We start from the raw sequence: 15888 nt of genomic DNA on the forward strand, positions 1-15888 counted from the left end.
CAAGGCTCCGTGTTTGATCTCCCCTCGCTGCTTCGAACAAATGAATGATGGCAGCAAGAGAGAGCAACATTAAAGTAATGGAGAGAGGCTGTGAATGGATTGTGGGAAAGCTTCAAAGGTCAGCATGGTTGGATAGGGAGCAAGGAAGTATTAGAAAACAACCATTAGAGCAGCACAAGGCATGTTAATGGTTAGCGTTAGTGGCAGAGAGCGTGTACCTTGTGAGATAAATGGAAAGCCTGGCTCACAAGTTCACCCAGCAGATGCTGCGTTAGTCATTTAATCAGCATGTAGTGTCTTTCCAAAATAATAGAGGATAAACACTTGAGGTATTTATGTAGGCCTCCATGTGTAAAGCTGATGTCCTTCATGAGTTGACTTGTAGGACTCTGATATTTGAGAATGCATCACAGACATCCATCTGCTGAACGAACGACTTTCCTCCCAAATTGACACCGATCTTAATTGGCAAGTATGCAATAACGCATCTAGCTTGGACGCGCAAGTTGTTAAGCGAATCTTGCTGCTAGCCTCTGCTGCGTTGGCAGAACTCACTCAAGTACACTGCATAAATGTGTGCCATGAATAGCAAAAGACCAAAGAGAGAGAGTGAGAGAGTGAGAAATCATCAGCATAAATTCAGTTTACCTCAAATCAGAGCTTAAAAACGGAGGGATTTTACTGCAGCCCGGCTGTGTGTGCACGTGTCCATGGGATGAGAGTCTGTAGTTATTTGAGGAGACCGTGGCCTTACACTTTTCAGCTCTTTCCTGATTGCAGTGAAGCATTAGTATGAGCCAAGTCTGTACAGCAGCTACCTCCTCTAATTCAGCCCCAGTCAGCGGAAAAATAGATGACAGCACGCCTGGAACATTCTCTCCAGCTAAGAGGGTGTTATTCCTTCTCTTCTCTTCTGTCTCTATTAGGAGGAAAAAAGAGTTGGTTGATTTGGCTGAAAATATCAGCCATGATGGACTGTTAATGCAGTTTGTGCAGTAACACTGCCAGAATCGTGTTCCTTAAACTGAAGTGCGGCTCAGTAGATCTATAAACACCTGGTGTGAATTTAGCGAGCTGACTCTTTTATTGCGTGCAGGAAAATGTTCAATTATTAAATGTTTCTGCACAAAGCCCATAAAATATACATGGTTATTTACAAATTTGTGTGGACGACAGGGCGACACGTATGAATAATACAGATGTGGGAAGTGTTGCTGCTGGAAATGTCACCATATGCCTTCATCTGCAGGAGGAACAGGAAAGTTCAGCAGCAGTTAAAAGTGCAATATCTTCCCTTGAGGTGATGTGTCATTACACCTTCTAGGTTGACATTCCTGCTAACACAGAAAAACAAGGTAATGGTAAAGAAGACTCAGGTGAGAAAAGGCACTAACCAAAAAAGAGAAGAAGGGCATCAGCTCATGACGGTCTCATCTTGAGAGATTTTGTCAATGTGGTCTTGTAGAAAACCGTGAAATGACCATGATCAGATCATATAAAATAAGCAACAGCCGTAAAGGGAAATCACGTTTTATCTTGTTTTATTTTATTCTATTATCTGTTTCCATCCATCGTCATCTTCCACTTATTCCTACACATTAAGGGTCGCGGGGGGGCTGGAGCCTATCCCAGCGTCAACGGGCGAGAGGCGGGGTTCACCCTGGACAGGTCGCCAGTCCATCGCAGGGCCAACATACAGAGACGAACAACCATTCACACTCACATTCATACCTATGGTCAATTTAGAGTATCAATCAGCCTAGTCCCCAAATTGCATGTCTTTGGACGGTGGGAGGAAGCTGGAGTACCCGGAGAGAACCCACGCAGGCACAGGGAGAACATGGAGACTCACACAGAAAGATCCCGTGCCCAAGCCGGGACTCGAACCCAGAACCTTCTCGCTGTGAGGCCACAGTGCTGACCACTGCACCACCGTGCAGCCCTCAAATGGAGCCTATCCCAGCTGTCACTGGGTGAGAGGCGGGGTTCACCCAGGACGGGTCGCCGGTCCGTCAGGAGCAGTTAGGCGGTCGCTGGGGGAAGTGAGGATTGAACCAGCAACCCTTCTGTTGCTAGACGGCCACTCTACCTCTGAGCCACGCCGCCCCCTATTATCGGTTTTTAATATTTTATTTTCTATTTTCATAGACATGAATATCCCTTACAGCCCAACTCACAGTCTCTGCGAAACCTTGAGTTCACAAGAGAGGCACTAGGTTCATAAATCTCTCTGTTGGTGCATGTGGCTCCTCAGCTCTGCCAACATGAATGTGGATAAATAATTTAATTAAGCAGCTCTTATAGAATTCACAAATGTTTTCTGATCAAACCGATTAAATTCCGAGGGTGAAAGGAGTTATTTTGAAGTGGACGCATGATGCTCAGATCAATGTATTCAGCATTACACCAGACTTTTACAGCCAAAATAGCAACAGTGGAGTTTGATCCTGCCGTTATCATAACTTTCAAAATGTTATCTCACTCAAGTCTTTCTGTGGAGGTGTGTTTTGGACAGCTGAAACGGTAACGATGGACTAGCCTTTGACAAAGCGTTCCGCGCTAAAAACCTTGTGAGGTCACGGTCATTTTTGCGGAGAGTTCACGTAGCCTACTTCTACGAGGTGATGTTGTGGGTTGCTTTTTTTCCCCTGCAAGCTGACAATAGAGTTTTAAAACTCCTGAAACCGTGATCAGAACTGATAACTATTACTTATCCTGGTTGTTGTCTCAGGGAAACAGTGCAGCAGGACTCAGCTGCTGGTGGAGGATTTGAGCGAAACCGTCGTTGCCCCCCTCATCAGTGTCCCTTTGAGTCCTATTCCAGACAATCTGATTGGAAATAAGATCCACAGCTTGCCAGTATACCACATGAGCTTTTCACACATATTGCTGGTAGAAGCTGTATTTTTCCAGCCTAATCTATTTTTAATCCCCCCCCCCCTCCCAACAACACCGCTTTAAGACTTGTCACCCGCCTTCCACAGCTGTCCTTTCAATAAGGCTAATGTCAGCGGCATCAACAAATCCGCGCCACGCTGTTTCCCTCTGAAGTGGATGACAGCTCGAGTTACTGAAGCACGAAGCTTATTTCGTGTTGCTTTTTGGGAGCCAAGTTTTGCCTTTGTGTATGTTATCCAGAGATGAAAGTGTTGCAAGAGCAGGATACATCTGTTTAAAGAGCTATACGTTGCGTTTTTCACAAAGGGTATCAGCTAGGAAGATGAAGCTAATAAGAGACTTTGCATCATGCTGGTAAATTATAGGTAATTAAAGCGAGCTTTGACCGGATTTTAGAAGGGAACATCTTCAAATATGCAATACCGAAGAGAATTAATGGCTTATTAGTGGTGATGCTGGCATCTTAATGAGCACATCAACTATTTTGGTGTAATAGGCCTTAAAGTAGTGCCAGCTGTGTTTAAACCATGTCTGGAGAGTCTGCTTTTCAACAAGATAAAGGTAAATTATTTACTTACTGAGTGATACTGTACAAGTCATTGTTCTTCAATTATAGCTCTGCATGATACCAATTAGGTTTCACGGAATACTCCCCAAGCCTGGGCCAAATATGAGGGGAAGTAAATGTGCTTCATCTCCCTTCATTTTGAAGCCATAAAAGCTCTCTCCTAGGCCCCTTTACTCTTTGCTGCAGACTCCTGGCCCATAAATCTTGTGCTGTTCCTCCCCTTCATCTTGATGTTAACTATCCATGATGTTCTAATCACTTTCCTCATCTCTTTTACCACATTTCCCCCTTGAGTAGCAGTTATTTACATAATCAGACATCATTCCAGCTGTCATTTATCCTTCTGAAGATTACAGATTCTAGATTTTCAGAGGGTGGGGGGGGTGGGAGTGTATGTGGTTTGATACCATCTTCACTCAGTAGAGATGTGGATGTGAAACTGACGTAATACACACCATGCTTACGGCAAGTTTATAACTGAATTACATTAGGACACTAATTACCTAGTACTTATTCAGTATTACAATGACCTGTAACTTTTAGTGGTAAATATTAGCTTAATTAAAAATGCTAAATTCAATATTTCAGAGTGATCCTAAGCATAATACCCCAATTTTGACCAGATTTTATGTGTACACACCCTGGAAAGAGGTACTGAAAAAAGTCAGTGTACGTACAATAAAAATTCTCCCACAATGCTACACAAAAAAGGAACTGAGGTGCCATTCACAAAAGATAAAATGAAAACGAATTGGGAATGAAAAAGTTTGTACATTTTTTGGGTACACGTTCTAAAATTTGTCAGTATGTGTGTGTGTGTGTTTGTAAAAGTGAAGTGTGATGGATTATTTTAATTATTAAGAAGTAGAAAATGTACTAAAAACAATCAAGTAAAAGTCCTGCATGGAAAATTCTACCTAGGTGTTGGTAACAAACTGTACTTCAAGTCCATCCATCCATCCATTTTCTACCGTTTATCCTGTTAATGGTCGTGGGGGGGCTGGAGCCTATCCCAGCAGCCTCCAGGGGAGAGGCGGGGGTCACCAATCCATCGCAGACAACCATTCACACTGACAGTCACACCTACAGTCAATTTAGAGTATCAATCAGCCTCGTCCCCTCTTGATGTCTTTGGACTGTGGAGTACCAGAGAGAACCCACACAGGAACAGGGAGAACATGCATACTCCACACAGAAAGATCCCATGCTGGAGCCGGGGCTCAAACCCAGAACCTTCTTGCTGTGAGGCGACAGTGCTAACCACTGCACCACCGTGCTGCCCTGTAGTTGGAATAATAAATCAAAATGACTGGCTGACACAGTACATGGTTGTATATGTCATCAGCATGTTACTGCGGTGGAGCTTGTTCGAGACACGATGTACGCCACACATATACAGGACTCCAAACCAGATAATTCATGGTAGACATATAAAAAAAAAAAAAAACTTTTCCCATATTCCTTGAATTTCAGTGGCACACTTGACCGTTCAAACAGAGATGAAACCATGGGAGAGGTTTAGAAGAAAATAATAAATATTTGATGGAGTTGTCAACCACTGAGCTTTGGAGTGGCCAAAGAGAGGAAAAATATATTTTGTGACCACAGAGAGATGATTAATAATACATTTGTGGCCATGAAGTATATTTCTTCCCACAATTATTAAATAATTAATTTGTGGCCAAACGGTAATAAAATAAATAATTGAACTGATAGATTGAGTCGACAAGTTATATCTTGAGACCATATAATAACTACAATGAGGGAACGAGTTATATCTTCTGGACAAAAACATAAAAAACAAACAAAAGTTTGGAAATCACAGATTTATTTTTTAGCAACTCAATGTATTTGATTGTCGTAACTAACTCTTGATTGTCGTAACTAACTCTTGACTGTGTTTTATTTTCTCTTTTTTTTGACACAAACTTACACGGTCTTGCTTTAAAAGTCAGTCGATGTCAACGATGTGCCAAGCTTGGACAAACTGTTAGAATGCAAAGAGTTGAAATAACCATGAGGTTTTAGCGGGCGGCCTGTAATGTTTGTGGCCCCGCTACAATTAAAGAGCATCAGCTAGGCTGTGGCAGCTCTGTCACCCCTGTTGAGAGGAAAGCGCCTGTCCTTACTGCCAGACTGCTTTTGAATTATTTACTGCACACACCACTGGTTATGGCTGGATTTTTACAACATCACAGCGCCGAGTGCTCCACGCTTATTCAGGGACAAAGCACCACGCACAAAACAAGATCAGCACAAAAGAAGGGAGGTGGCAAATAGACGCCCTCGGAGGGTAGCTTCGCACCGGCACTCAATCAACTGACAATATGATGCATTTCATTGTGTTAATGTAAATGCAAAACTGTGACTTGTGTGCTGTTTCTGTTATTATAAAGACAAAGGCGATTGTGATCATCTGCTTTGTCTAATTAAAACGTTGCATCTACAGTGTTGTATCAGCAGCAGGATGCATTAAGACTCAAGCGACCCAAACCCAAATACAGCGAGGCCCGCTGTGTCTGGCCGTAGTTAGTAAAATGAAAACATGGGATCCAAGCTGACATCCCAAGACTTTTCACATTATCCTCTGCATAACCAATATTACTAAAACACTAGTGGGGGGGCACAAGAGAGGAAGTGCCGTCCTTTTTTAACCACTTTATCAACACTGAACGGAGGAGACAAATCTTGTACCTGCGAAAGCCACCTGTCAGTGCTAATATGGCGTCCGACGTGATCACATGGACAGCTTCGTCAATAATGTTCCCCAGAGCCCTGGCCTCCGCTTTACTGACAGCCCTGGAGATGTCTCCATAATGCAGGAAACCTGCAGGGAAAAGACAATGTGCTTATTAGTCTGGGAGCCGGCCATCAATCACAGACGTTTGCTCTGGGGAAGGGGAGAGTCAGGGTGAATTAAAAGTGAAATAAAATGTGATGTGTTCTGAAGGCGACGACTGGCGCTGCGGAGAATGATTGATCAATTGATGGATACACACTGTCTTCGTGATTATATCTATCTTCTATCTCTTTATTTCTCAGTGCTACATTGAAACATAACATATATTCCGTTTTCTTTTCTGTGGAAAAGAAGAAACATCAGCCAATAAAATAATCGGGTTGTCTTTTTCACATTTACATCATCCCATGCTGAGATAAATGCATGCCCTCCATGTCAAAAAAATGACATGATTGATGGATTATGACTAGTTTGATGGAAATGTCTGTCAGTGTAGAACATTCTTGGATGGATGAGAGCTTTGTACGATAACGTTTTTACTGAGCACTTCTCGCAGTGCTCCGTGACATGCAGGAGAAGCGCAGGAAGAGCGAACGTATGAAAAGCTGGGTGTTTCCCATGGTAACATACTTCCGTCACACCAGAACGCTGCATCACTTTCAACAAAATTCACAACAATTGCCGTTACTGTTCTCAATGTTAAATATGTAAGTGGTTCACCAGAGATTCCCACTATTCTCAGCAGCACTGTAAACTGTATATTTGAAAGTGACAGCACCACACTACTCAAACATATTTTGTGGTGAAACCAACAGATTTTGACTGCCACAACGGGGCAGAGGAGGAAGGAAACTGTCAAATGTAATTGCTGACATCTTGTGTAACACTGAGTTCCTCCAGTCGCAGTACAGAAAGGTCTTGGTTTTTATTTCTGTTCTTCACTCCGAAGTCCTCTTCTAATTGCCTTTGTTATGACTTCTGTGGTGAGAATTCTGAGCTGTCATCCAGTACATAAAGCACTACCATCAGACTTTCAGCATATTTATGTGCGTATTTATCCATTATTATTTTTCAGCAAATTTAGACTATACCCTTTTTTAAAGTACCTTTCATATATTGTTCATGTAATTACTCATAAAGAAACTTTCCATTTAAAGGCAGCCTTATGTTGGGGTTTGTAATACTGGCAATGTTGACACTGAAATTGTAACTGCAACTGAATATCAGCCGCAAATATCAGTCATGAGACTCCTTCACTTGCTAATGATGAGTTTTGACTCTGAAAAACAAACTCTCGATCTCTAGCAGCTAGTCTAGCTGTAGACATTTATTCTTGTTACCATACAACACTCTTGAAAAAACAAAAAAACAAACAATTGCCCTAAAGCCACCATCTAAGCTGTGTAATCACAATTTACTGCTCTTTCATAATGACAAATCCTCACCAACAGAATGTGAAAGCAAATCTCGGGTGCTACCGATGCAAAATACCTCATGCAATTCCCACACCAAGCATTCTCCTTCCTGGTCACTATTCATTGATTTCATCAAAGAAAAAATACCCCCGCTGCTTCTCGCATTGTGTTTGTGATGTACGTAAACTCCCCACTGGCCTCACTTCAGAGGAAACGTGCTACAGCAAGAGCAGCATAAGGAGTCTCCTACGGGATAAAAATGGACAAAAAGTCCCCTATGACAAGCAGACCTCAGGAGAATTCTGACAATTAGGTCTTTGAGTTTCTTGGCAGCAAACTTCAGTTATATTTTGCAGTCTATAATTTATGGAGTGGGAGAGTGGATATGGTGACATGTTGATGTACCACTTTGCTGCATCCGGTTTAGATGAATGCTGGGCTCTGCCAGAATGTCAGTGAATGAGCGCAGCCCTCTGCGGTACCACTTCTCAGCCGTCTTCGGTCCAACCCCAAACACACTTGTGAACAGCTGGCAGGAAACGAGGTAATCAAGAAGACATGCTGTGAAATGACAGCTCTCCTCAGAAGGGGGGGGGGGGGGGGGTTAGCTTTCAAAGTTTTGAAGAAATCCATGTCCTTAAGAGGTAGCAAATGCAAATCATTTCCACAGCCATTTAAAAGCAGCAGAATGGAGAAAGCAAAGAGAGGCACAATAATTGACAGTGATGGAAAATTTTTGCATCCACTGACCTTTAGGGTTTGATACCTCTCATCGGAGAGGATACGCTCAACTTCAAAAGAGCGGCCATATTCAAGGATCTCCTGCAAAACACGGATTTAAACGATATCAAGGAAAATGCTGGCCAATCAACATTTCATACATTTTATGAAATTGCTTCTCAGGGCGGCACGGTGGTGCAGTGGGTTTGAGCCCCGGCTGGAGCACGGGATCTTTCTGTATGGAGTTTACATGTTCTCCCTGTGCCACAGTCCAAAGACACGCAAGAGGGGACTACGTTAATTGGATACTCTAAATTGACGGTAGGCATGGCTGTGAGGGCGAATGGTCGTCTGACAGGCACACCTACACTGGAAAGCCATCAAGGGTGAACCCCGCGTCTTGCCCGAAGGCAACTGGGATAGGCTCCATCCCCCCACCCCGCATGATCCTTAACAGGATAAGGGGTAGAAAATGGATGGATGGATGGATGGATGGATGGATGGATGGATGGATGGATGACTTTCCCTTGGCGATGTAACCGATAACTGAGGAGTCTCTGGCCCTTAAGTTCCACATTATACGGATGAGGTACGTAATGTGTTAACATTTCATGGCATCGCCATGGAAATATCATTAAATTATGTTCCTTAAAAGGCACATGTGTAACCTCAAAAGTACACAACATTAGTCCAGAGGTTAGAAGTGCAGCTTTTAACTAACAGGGCAGAAAGAGAGACCAACATCTGTACCCTTTTAGTTACACACTGGCAATTCAATTTTAGAGCATTTACAACAGTAGAAACGGCCTTTGACACGCTATGGTTAAAAACATACAGTCTGAAGTGGAGTATTTTGGTGTGCTTGGTACTAAGGAACACCAAACTTTGCAGCAAGGGATGGATATTCTCGTACCGCGCAAGTGAAGTTGAGCTTAACCAAGTGTATTTTCTTCTTAAACAGAACCGGACCTTAACTAAATTGACACATCTAAAAACATTGTTTGCCTCTTCTTTCACAACTTTGTTTGTCCATCAACAATACAATACAACAATAATTTTCTACTGGCACATAACATTTAAGGATATCATGCTCCCACCACATAGTTCAGGGATAGGTCATGGCCTTTTTAGTGGTCATCAGTTTCCGTATATCTAAAAAATGTATTAAATCCAACCCTCCTTATGACTCTATTGTTGTAAAACCTGGGTCTGATACCACTCTTATGACATTCACAAAAAGCAGCCATGTAACTGTGAAGCAAATTTTAAATGACCTGTTGTTTTATTTATTCCAAAAAGTGTAACTTCTTTGAATAAAATCTGCTATGCAATGCCAACAGAACATGGCAGTATAATCAGCGTTTGCCATGGCTGTAAAAAGCAGAGAAGAAGAAAAAAACACCCATACTCAAGAATCATTGGTCTTTTACCATCCAAAAGACCCCCCCACCCCCTGTGACTCTCAACAGAATAAGTGTGAGAGATGATGGATGGATGGAACGTATGCATGAAAACACACTAATGGACTCCTGACTGGTTATTTGCTTTGTTCTACATGTGTCTCTCAGCATAGCGCCACTAATTTGAACTTTCTCGACTCTGTGCAGGAATAAAGCCATGCAGCAGTAATGTGGATAATATTAGCCATCCTCCTTAGGGATGTTTGATTTGTTGAAAATACGCCTGCGAGTGTCAGAAGCTGCATTAAGTGATGACCTCCAGTATCAATGAATCAGTGAAGATCCCGACTGTGAGTACAGCGCTGTTTGAAGCTGCCTTCACTGCTCAATGATGCATTCACCCGTCCACCCCTGCTTTCCAGGCCTCCAGCTAAGGCCAAGGATAATGCTTCAACACACTCCCCGCTCCAGGGAAGACACACTTTTGCACATGCACAATGTCTCTCTCTCTCACACACACACACACACACACACACACACACACACACACACTCAAGACACATATTCATCCTCAACTCTACCACAGAGCTTCCAGACTTTCATGTCAGTAGGTTTCCCACGTTGGATGTTCAGTCGCTGCTGACAGTGTCACTCCAATGTTCACAGGCACGTCAAGTGTTTTGTTTTTACTCTGTTCGGTTTCACTTTGTTTCTGGTGTCATGTCATTTTCTTGTTTTCATTTGCGATCTGTTCAAAGAGACAACGTAGCCGTGCAAACGTCACAGCAAGTTTATGTCTGAATCGTGTAAAAACAACGAGAGTGAGAGGTCATTCAAAGTCTAATTTGGTCTCCCTGTGAGGTTCGTATTATTTGCTTTAATGAATCAACTTCAGAGTTGACAGATTTGACAGAATTGTTGGGTTAAATGTGTGAATTGGACTGCGTCACCTTGGGCTCCAATAGGGATTCTGCATTCTCTTCAAGCAAACTTTTCTGACACTTTCCCTGACAACCTTCACTCAGGGCAGAGGTCATGGCAGTTAGGGTATAGAGTATGATTACCAAGTGACCTCATAAGAGCTTGCTGTGTAATGGCTGCCTTGTTGGTTGTTCGCCTGCCTGTTTGCAATTTAAAATTTCAAAACTATTTTTACATCTTTTTGGAAGATTGAATTCAGAATTACTTTTTTGTCCAACCTTCCAACCTTTGATCAGGCAAACTATGTTCACCACGCTGATGTTCCCACCAGAAAGCACGTTTGTACAGATTATTAGAGAAAAAAGTTCAGCTACACTCTGTCTCAGCATGCCCTAAAAAAACTAGCAAAACATTTGCAGGAATTCAGATGATTCAGAAAGGATGTACAGCTTTCTGGACTGGATCTAAAGATACTCTTGCCTGTCATCCCAGTCAGCATCTTCAGTTCACGGAGTACTCAAAGTGTATGTGTCGTGAAACTTCTGTTTATTATATGAAGACTACAGATTGAAATTACTGTAGCTTTCTGCTACATCTGGCACAACCATCTTTTTTCCATCCATCCATCCATCCATTTTCCTCCGTATATTCCTGTTAAGGGTCGCGGGGGGCTGGAGCCTATCCCAGCGGCTACTGGCGAGAGGCGGGGTTCACCCTGGACAGGTCGCCAGTCCATCGCAGGGCCAACACATAGAGACAGACAACCACTCACACTCACAGTCACACCTACGGTCAATTTAGAGTATCAATCAGTCTCGTCCCCTCTTGATGTCTTTGGACTGTGGGAGGAAGCTGGAGTACCAGAGAGAACCCACACAAGAACAGGGAGAACATGCAGACTCCACACAGAAAGATCCCGTGCTGGAGCCGGGGCACGAACCTGGAACCTTCTTGCCGTGAGGCGACAGTGCTGACCACTGCACCAACGTGCTGCCCCTATTATTAATTCATAATATTTATTCCATCCATCCATCGTCGTCTGCCGCTTATTCCTTACTAGTAAGGGTCGCGGGGGGGCTGGAGCCTATCTCAGCATCTACGGGCGAGAGGCGGGGTTCACCCTGGACAGGTCGCCAGTCCATCGCAGGGCCAACATACAGAGACGAACAACCATTCACACTCACATTCATACCTACGGTCAATTTAGAGTATCAATCAGACTTGTCCCCAAATTGCATCTCTTTGGACGGTGGGAGGAAGCCGGAGTACCAGAGAGAACCCACACAGGAACAGGGAGAACATGCAAACTCCACACAGAAAGATCCTGTGCCTGAGCCGGGACTCAAACCCAGAACCTTCTTGCTGTGAGGCGACAGTGCTGACCACTGCACCACCGTGCTGCCCCTATTATTAATTCATAATATTTAATATTTATTCATCTTATTTATTTTCTTTCTGGTGCAGCAAGTCATAACAGGCACCTCCTTTTTGATAGTACCAGATTTGGGAGGGAAGGGCAGCCATCTGCCTCGACTGATGGGTAGAAAGAGAGAGAGGGACGGGGGGGGCTAACCTTATCCTAACTAAGACTGACAAGAATCAACAGCCAATGGAGAAACGGGGTTTGATTCCTGGTAGCAATACTTGTCTTATTGTCCTCTGATGGTATTGTAACTTATACATTTGTTCATGTGTTCTTGAGGTAAAACCACAGACTCAGCATTCTCGTGGCCTCCTGTGACACTGGGTTTCCACTTGGGGGGAGCACTCAGAAACAACCCCACATTTTAAGTTGATATTTTGAACTTGTTTTTGAGAGGCAGGTACAGAGCTACAGTATCATTTATTTGGACTCATTAATCTGTCTGTCAGTTTGGTACGAGGTCAACCATCATTGCATCATTTATTATTTATTTTAACACTCTCCGCTTTCGTTTTATACGTTTGAAGAGTTAGCTTCTGGAAGGAAAAAAAAAACAGCAAGTTGCCAGAAAATGAAACCCAGACAACCAGTGAAAAATCGTGTACAATTTCAAATGATGACAGGAAGTGACTTGTCTGATCCATTTTGTATAGAGTTCAGATATAAAGTAGACAGATTCTACAGAATGGCTGACAGCACGACTGTTTTTACCTCTATGACTGCCTTGGCGTGCTCCCCCAAGCAGGGCAGGTCTTCTGTGGCCCACATACAGCGCAGCGCAGAGGGCAGACTCTTCAGGACGGACGCGGCTCTCCTGAAGGCCAGACACGGACCTTTGATCTCGTTGAATTCATAGCTCTCAGCCAGCACTTCAAAAGCATCCTATTGGGGGAGGGGGAGGCAAAGACAGGTGAAGGTTGAGGGAAAAGGTGGAGAATGTAGGACACATGAGATGGCAGACGTAAGATGTGGAATGGAAGCTAGGTTTTGCTGCAACTGGTCAGTATGATATAAAAATCAAAGTGTGTATCACACTTTCTTTCATGCAATAAGACCTCGGAGCAGGCTAAGATGTGTCAGGTGTGCGTTCACATGCAAGATGCAGTGACCCGTTGAGGCAACCCAACAGGGAACAGAACTCCCTCCAGTTCCTCCCTCCTCTATCACTCGTCTCTGTCATTGCAATAGGACCTGCTACATGTTGGCTCTCTTCTGGATGACCGGGCAGAGACCTCAGCAGCTGGCGAACACCGGACAGGAACCTGTCATTTTCCACTTGTTCACAACAAGCTCCCAGAGGGGAGGCAGACATGAAGTCTCCCGTTTCCAAGACTGAAATGTGTTTGACAGAACACCATCATGCTCCAAGTGGGTCGGTGCATGAATTGTCTTAATTAAACTACATTTTGAATTCCGTGTTTGGCAAAACATATTATGGTCATCAGTGTGGCATTAAAAAACAAACAAACCGCAATAACGTTTTCACAATGTGCGATATTTTGATTTTGGATACATGTATGAGGAGAAAATACTAAAATAGTTGTTCGGCTATGGACTGAAAGATCAGGGATTGACTTTCCATAGCCAGTGGGCAGCGCTCATAATGTTGTTTTGTAGTTTAGAGAGTGCTCATTTTGTGAATTGACAAAAGCTTTTTTTGTTGAAAATGATGTTTTATGATGTATCGCCATAGTTTGGTTCTGTTTTGGAACAAATAAACATGGTTAAGTTGTGTTAATGTTTTAAACGCTGTGCTATAAATGAGACTTGAACACCCATCACCTGCTGTGAACTGGTGTTTCTTAATACCAACCACCAGCCCAACCTGTCTCCTGATGCAGAGTTTCTCATCTTTTAATGGTAATAACCCTTGTCCACCGCGTGACATTGTTGAATCAGGAAATTTCTTAGTTCACCTTCAAAATTTATCTCAATTGGTTTATTTTACTTAACTAACTTCAGCATCCTTCTTCCCATCACTAATTCACTCTACCAAGCTGTCCCGGTTTTTGCTCCACCCCCGTCGTCAGCTAAAGAATTTCACCTGATGGCAAGGAGCTTCACCTGGGTGACGTAGCACAAGGGAGAATCGTGACATTCCCCCAGTTTAGCCAGAGGTGGAGCGGCCGGGACACATGCTCTCACAGACACGGTCACTTGTCTCTGTTGGGACAACCAATCAAGCAAAACACAAACCAGTTGATCGGGGACACAAACAACTGCTGTGCTGTGCTAAAAGTCTTCCGTAGTGTCAATGCAAAGACAAAAGGCAGAATCCCTTAAAGTATCAAAGATATTAAATGGTCAGAGAAGATCCAGAACGTTACTTGCAAAAACAATTATGTCGCAGGTCTGCAATTTCACATTGCTTGATACAATTACCACATTTCACACAAAATTATAATGAGGCGCTGAAATATAATCCTCAGAGTACTGATAGTGCCAAAACATGCTGTATTGTGAGCTTTTTTAAATGAGGGAAATGTGATAATTGCTTTGTTTTGTTGTTGTTGGGGGAGGTTCATGTTTGGGGATGTGCTATCTCCCCATGTTGTTGCAGTTTGGTGTGTTTTTTTGTTCTGCACACCTCCTACAGAGATTAGTTTCCTGCTCACAAGTTTTATTATTAGCTTCAAAGAGGAAACCGTTATCTTTTCATTTGTCTTCTATTTTTAAATTCTGTTCCTTCGACCAAAAACCTCCTACTTTCTCTGCTTTATCAGGTCCTGTGTTGTCCAGGGAACTACATTCATGATGAATAGATAAAGTACGTGAAAAGCTGCTTCTCGTATATAATGACATTTTATTTTTTGCAGCACATAGGTTTAAATTATCAGCATCGGAGCTACCTGTTGTTATAACAAATGGTCAAACTAAAATTATCCATTAAGTGACACCCATTTAGAGAGAGGATCAATAAAAGAGTTATTGTTTGCATTAAAGAAACTGAATAAGTCAAAATGCAGTGGCGGTAATGTTTTCAGAGGGGGTAATTATTTAAAGCTGCTGTCTGAATGATGTTTGGAATGTGGCCAACATAAGGGCGCGATACAGAAATACTGAGAGAAGGATTCTGGTAGAAACTGGAGGCGAAACACGAATAAATCAACGCAGCGCTTAAAGTATGAATATATTTCTTTTTACCTGCATCCGTTTCATTCTGCAACATTCTGATCTCATGACATGACCAACATAATGTCTAATAAAGAGTTTTGTTTTTTTTATAGATTATTGTTTACAGATTCCAGGAAGAAGAAAGTAAGACTCCAACAAGATACTAATGTCTGTGTAGATGTCTCCTCTCTGTCTTGCTATCGGATTTAATGAATTGATCTTAATTATAAGTAGAAACACAATATTGTTATTTAAACACCGATAGAATCATAAAGCATTGTTTATTGTACTGATTATAATGATTGATTAAATATTATAATGAATAATTTTGGAATGAAATCCTGTATCATGTAGTGATCACGTATCCGGATGCGCATTGTATCAACCTCCGTGGACTAGACAAACACCTCTAGTGGTCGTTCTTATACTACACAAGATGGGACCCAAAAACTGCCCGAGCAGAGAGCTTCTGAAAGCAGGCATGACAGCTATTTTAACCCAGGTTTTCAGATTTTCATCTTACACACTCCAGCAAAGCAGCTTCTGGGCTGCTCACTCTACAATGCATTTGTTGTGAGCTCTTTCTAGACACTGACAAAGGAGTGCAATTGCCGCTGACATGCTGTTTTTGCTGTGCTGCTGGAGTAGACAATTCTCTCTGGGATCGACACTACAAGTGATCCTTCCAG

At 42.8% G+C, this 15888-nt stretch overlaps 1 protein-coding gene across 1 annotated transcript in view; it reads right to left on the bottom strand.

Moving 5' to 3' along the window:
• Positions 1-15888, bottom strand: part of dntt (deoxynucleotidyltransferase, terminal) — an 84038-nt gene that overhangs the window by 47539 nt on the left and 20611 nt on the right. The window contains exons 4-7 of the mRNA XM_086180300.1: positions 12797-12967; positions 8372-8443; positions 8027-8150; positions 6161-6293 (exon numbers count right to left, since the gene is read on the bottom strand). Of these exons, the coding sequence (XP_086036426.1) occupies positions 6161-6293; positions 8027-8150; positions 8372-8443; positions 12797-12967 (500 nt within the window). The remainder of the gene's footprint in view (positions 1-6160; positions 6294-8026; positions 8151-8371; positions 8444-12796; positions 12968-15888) is intronic.

The sequence above is a fragment of the Aulostomus chinensis genome, chromosome 16 (genome assembly GCF_037954235.1).
Source record: "Aulostomus chinensis isolate RoL2024-O1b breed Wild chromosome 16, RoL_Achi_v1.0, whole genome shotgun sequence".
In the NCBI taxonomy this organism is placed as follows: domain Eukaryota; kingdom Metazoa; phylum Chordata; class Actinopteri; order Syngnathiformes; family Aulostomidae; genus Aulostomus; species Aulostomus chinensis.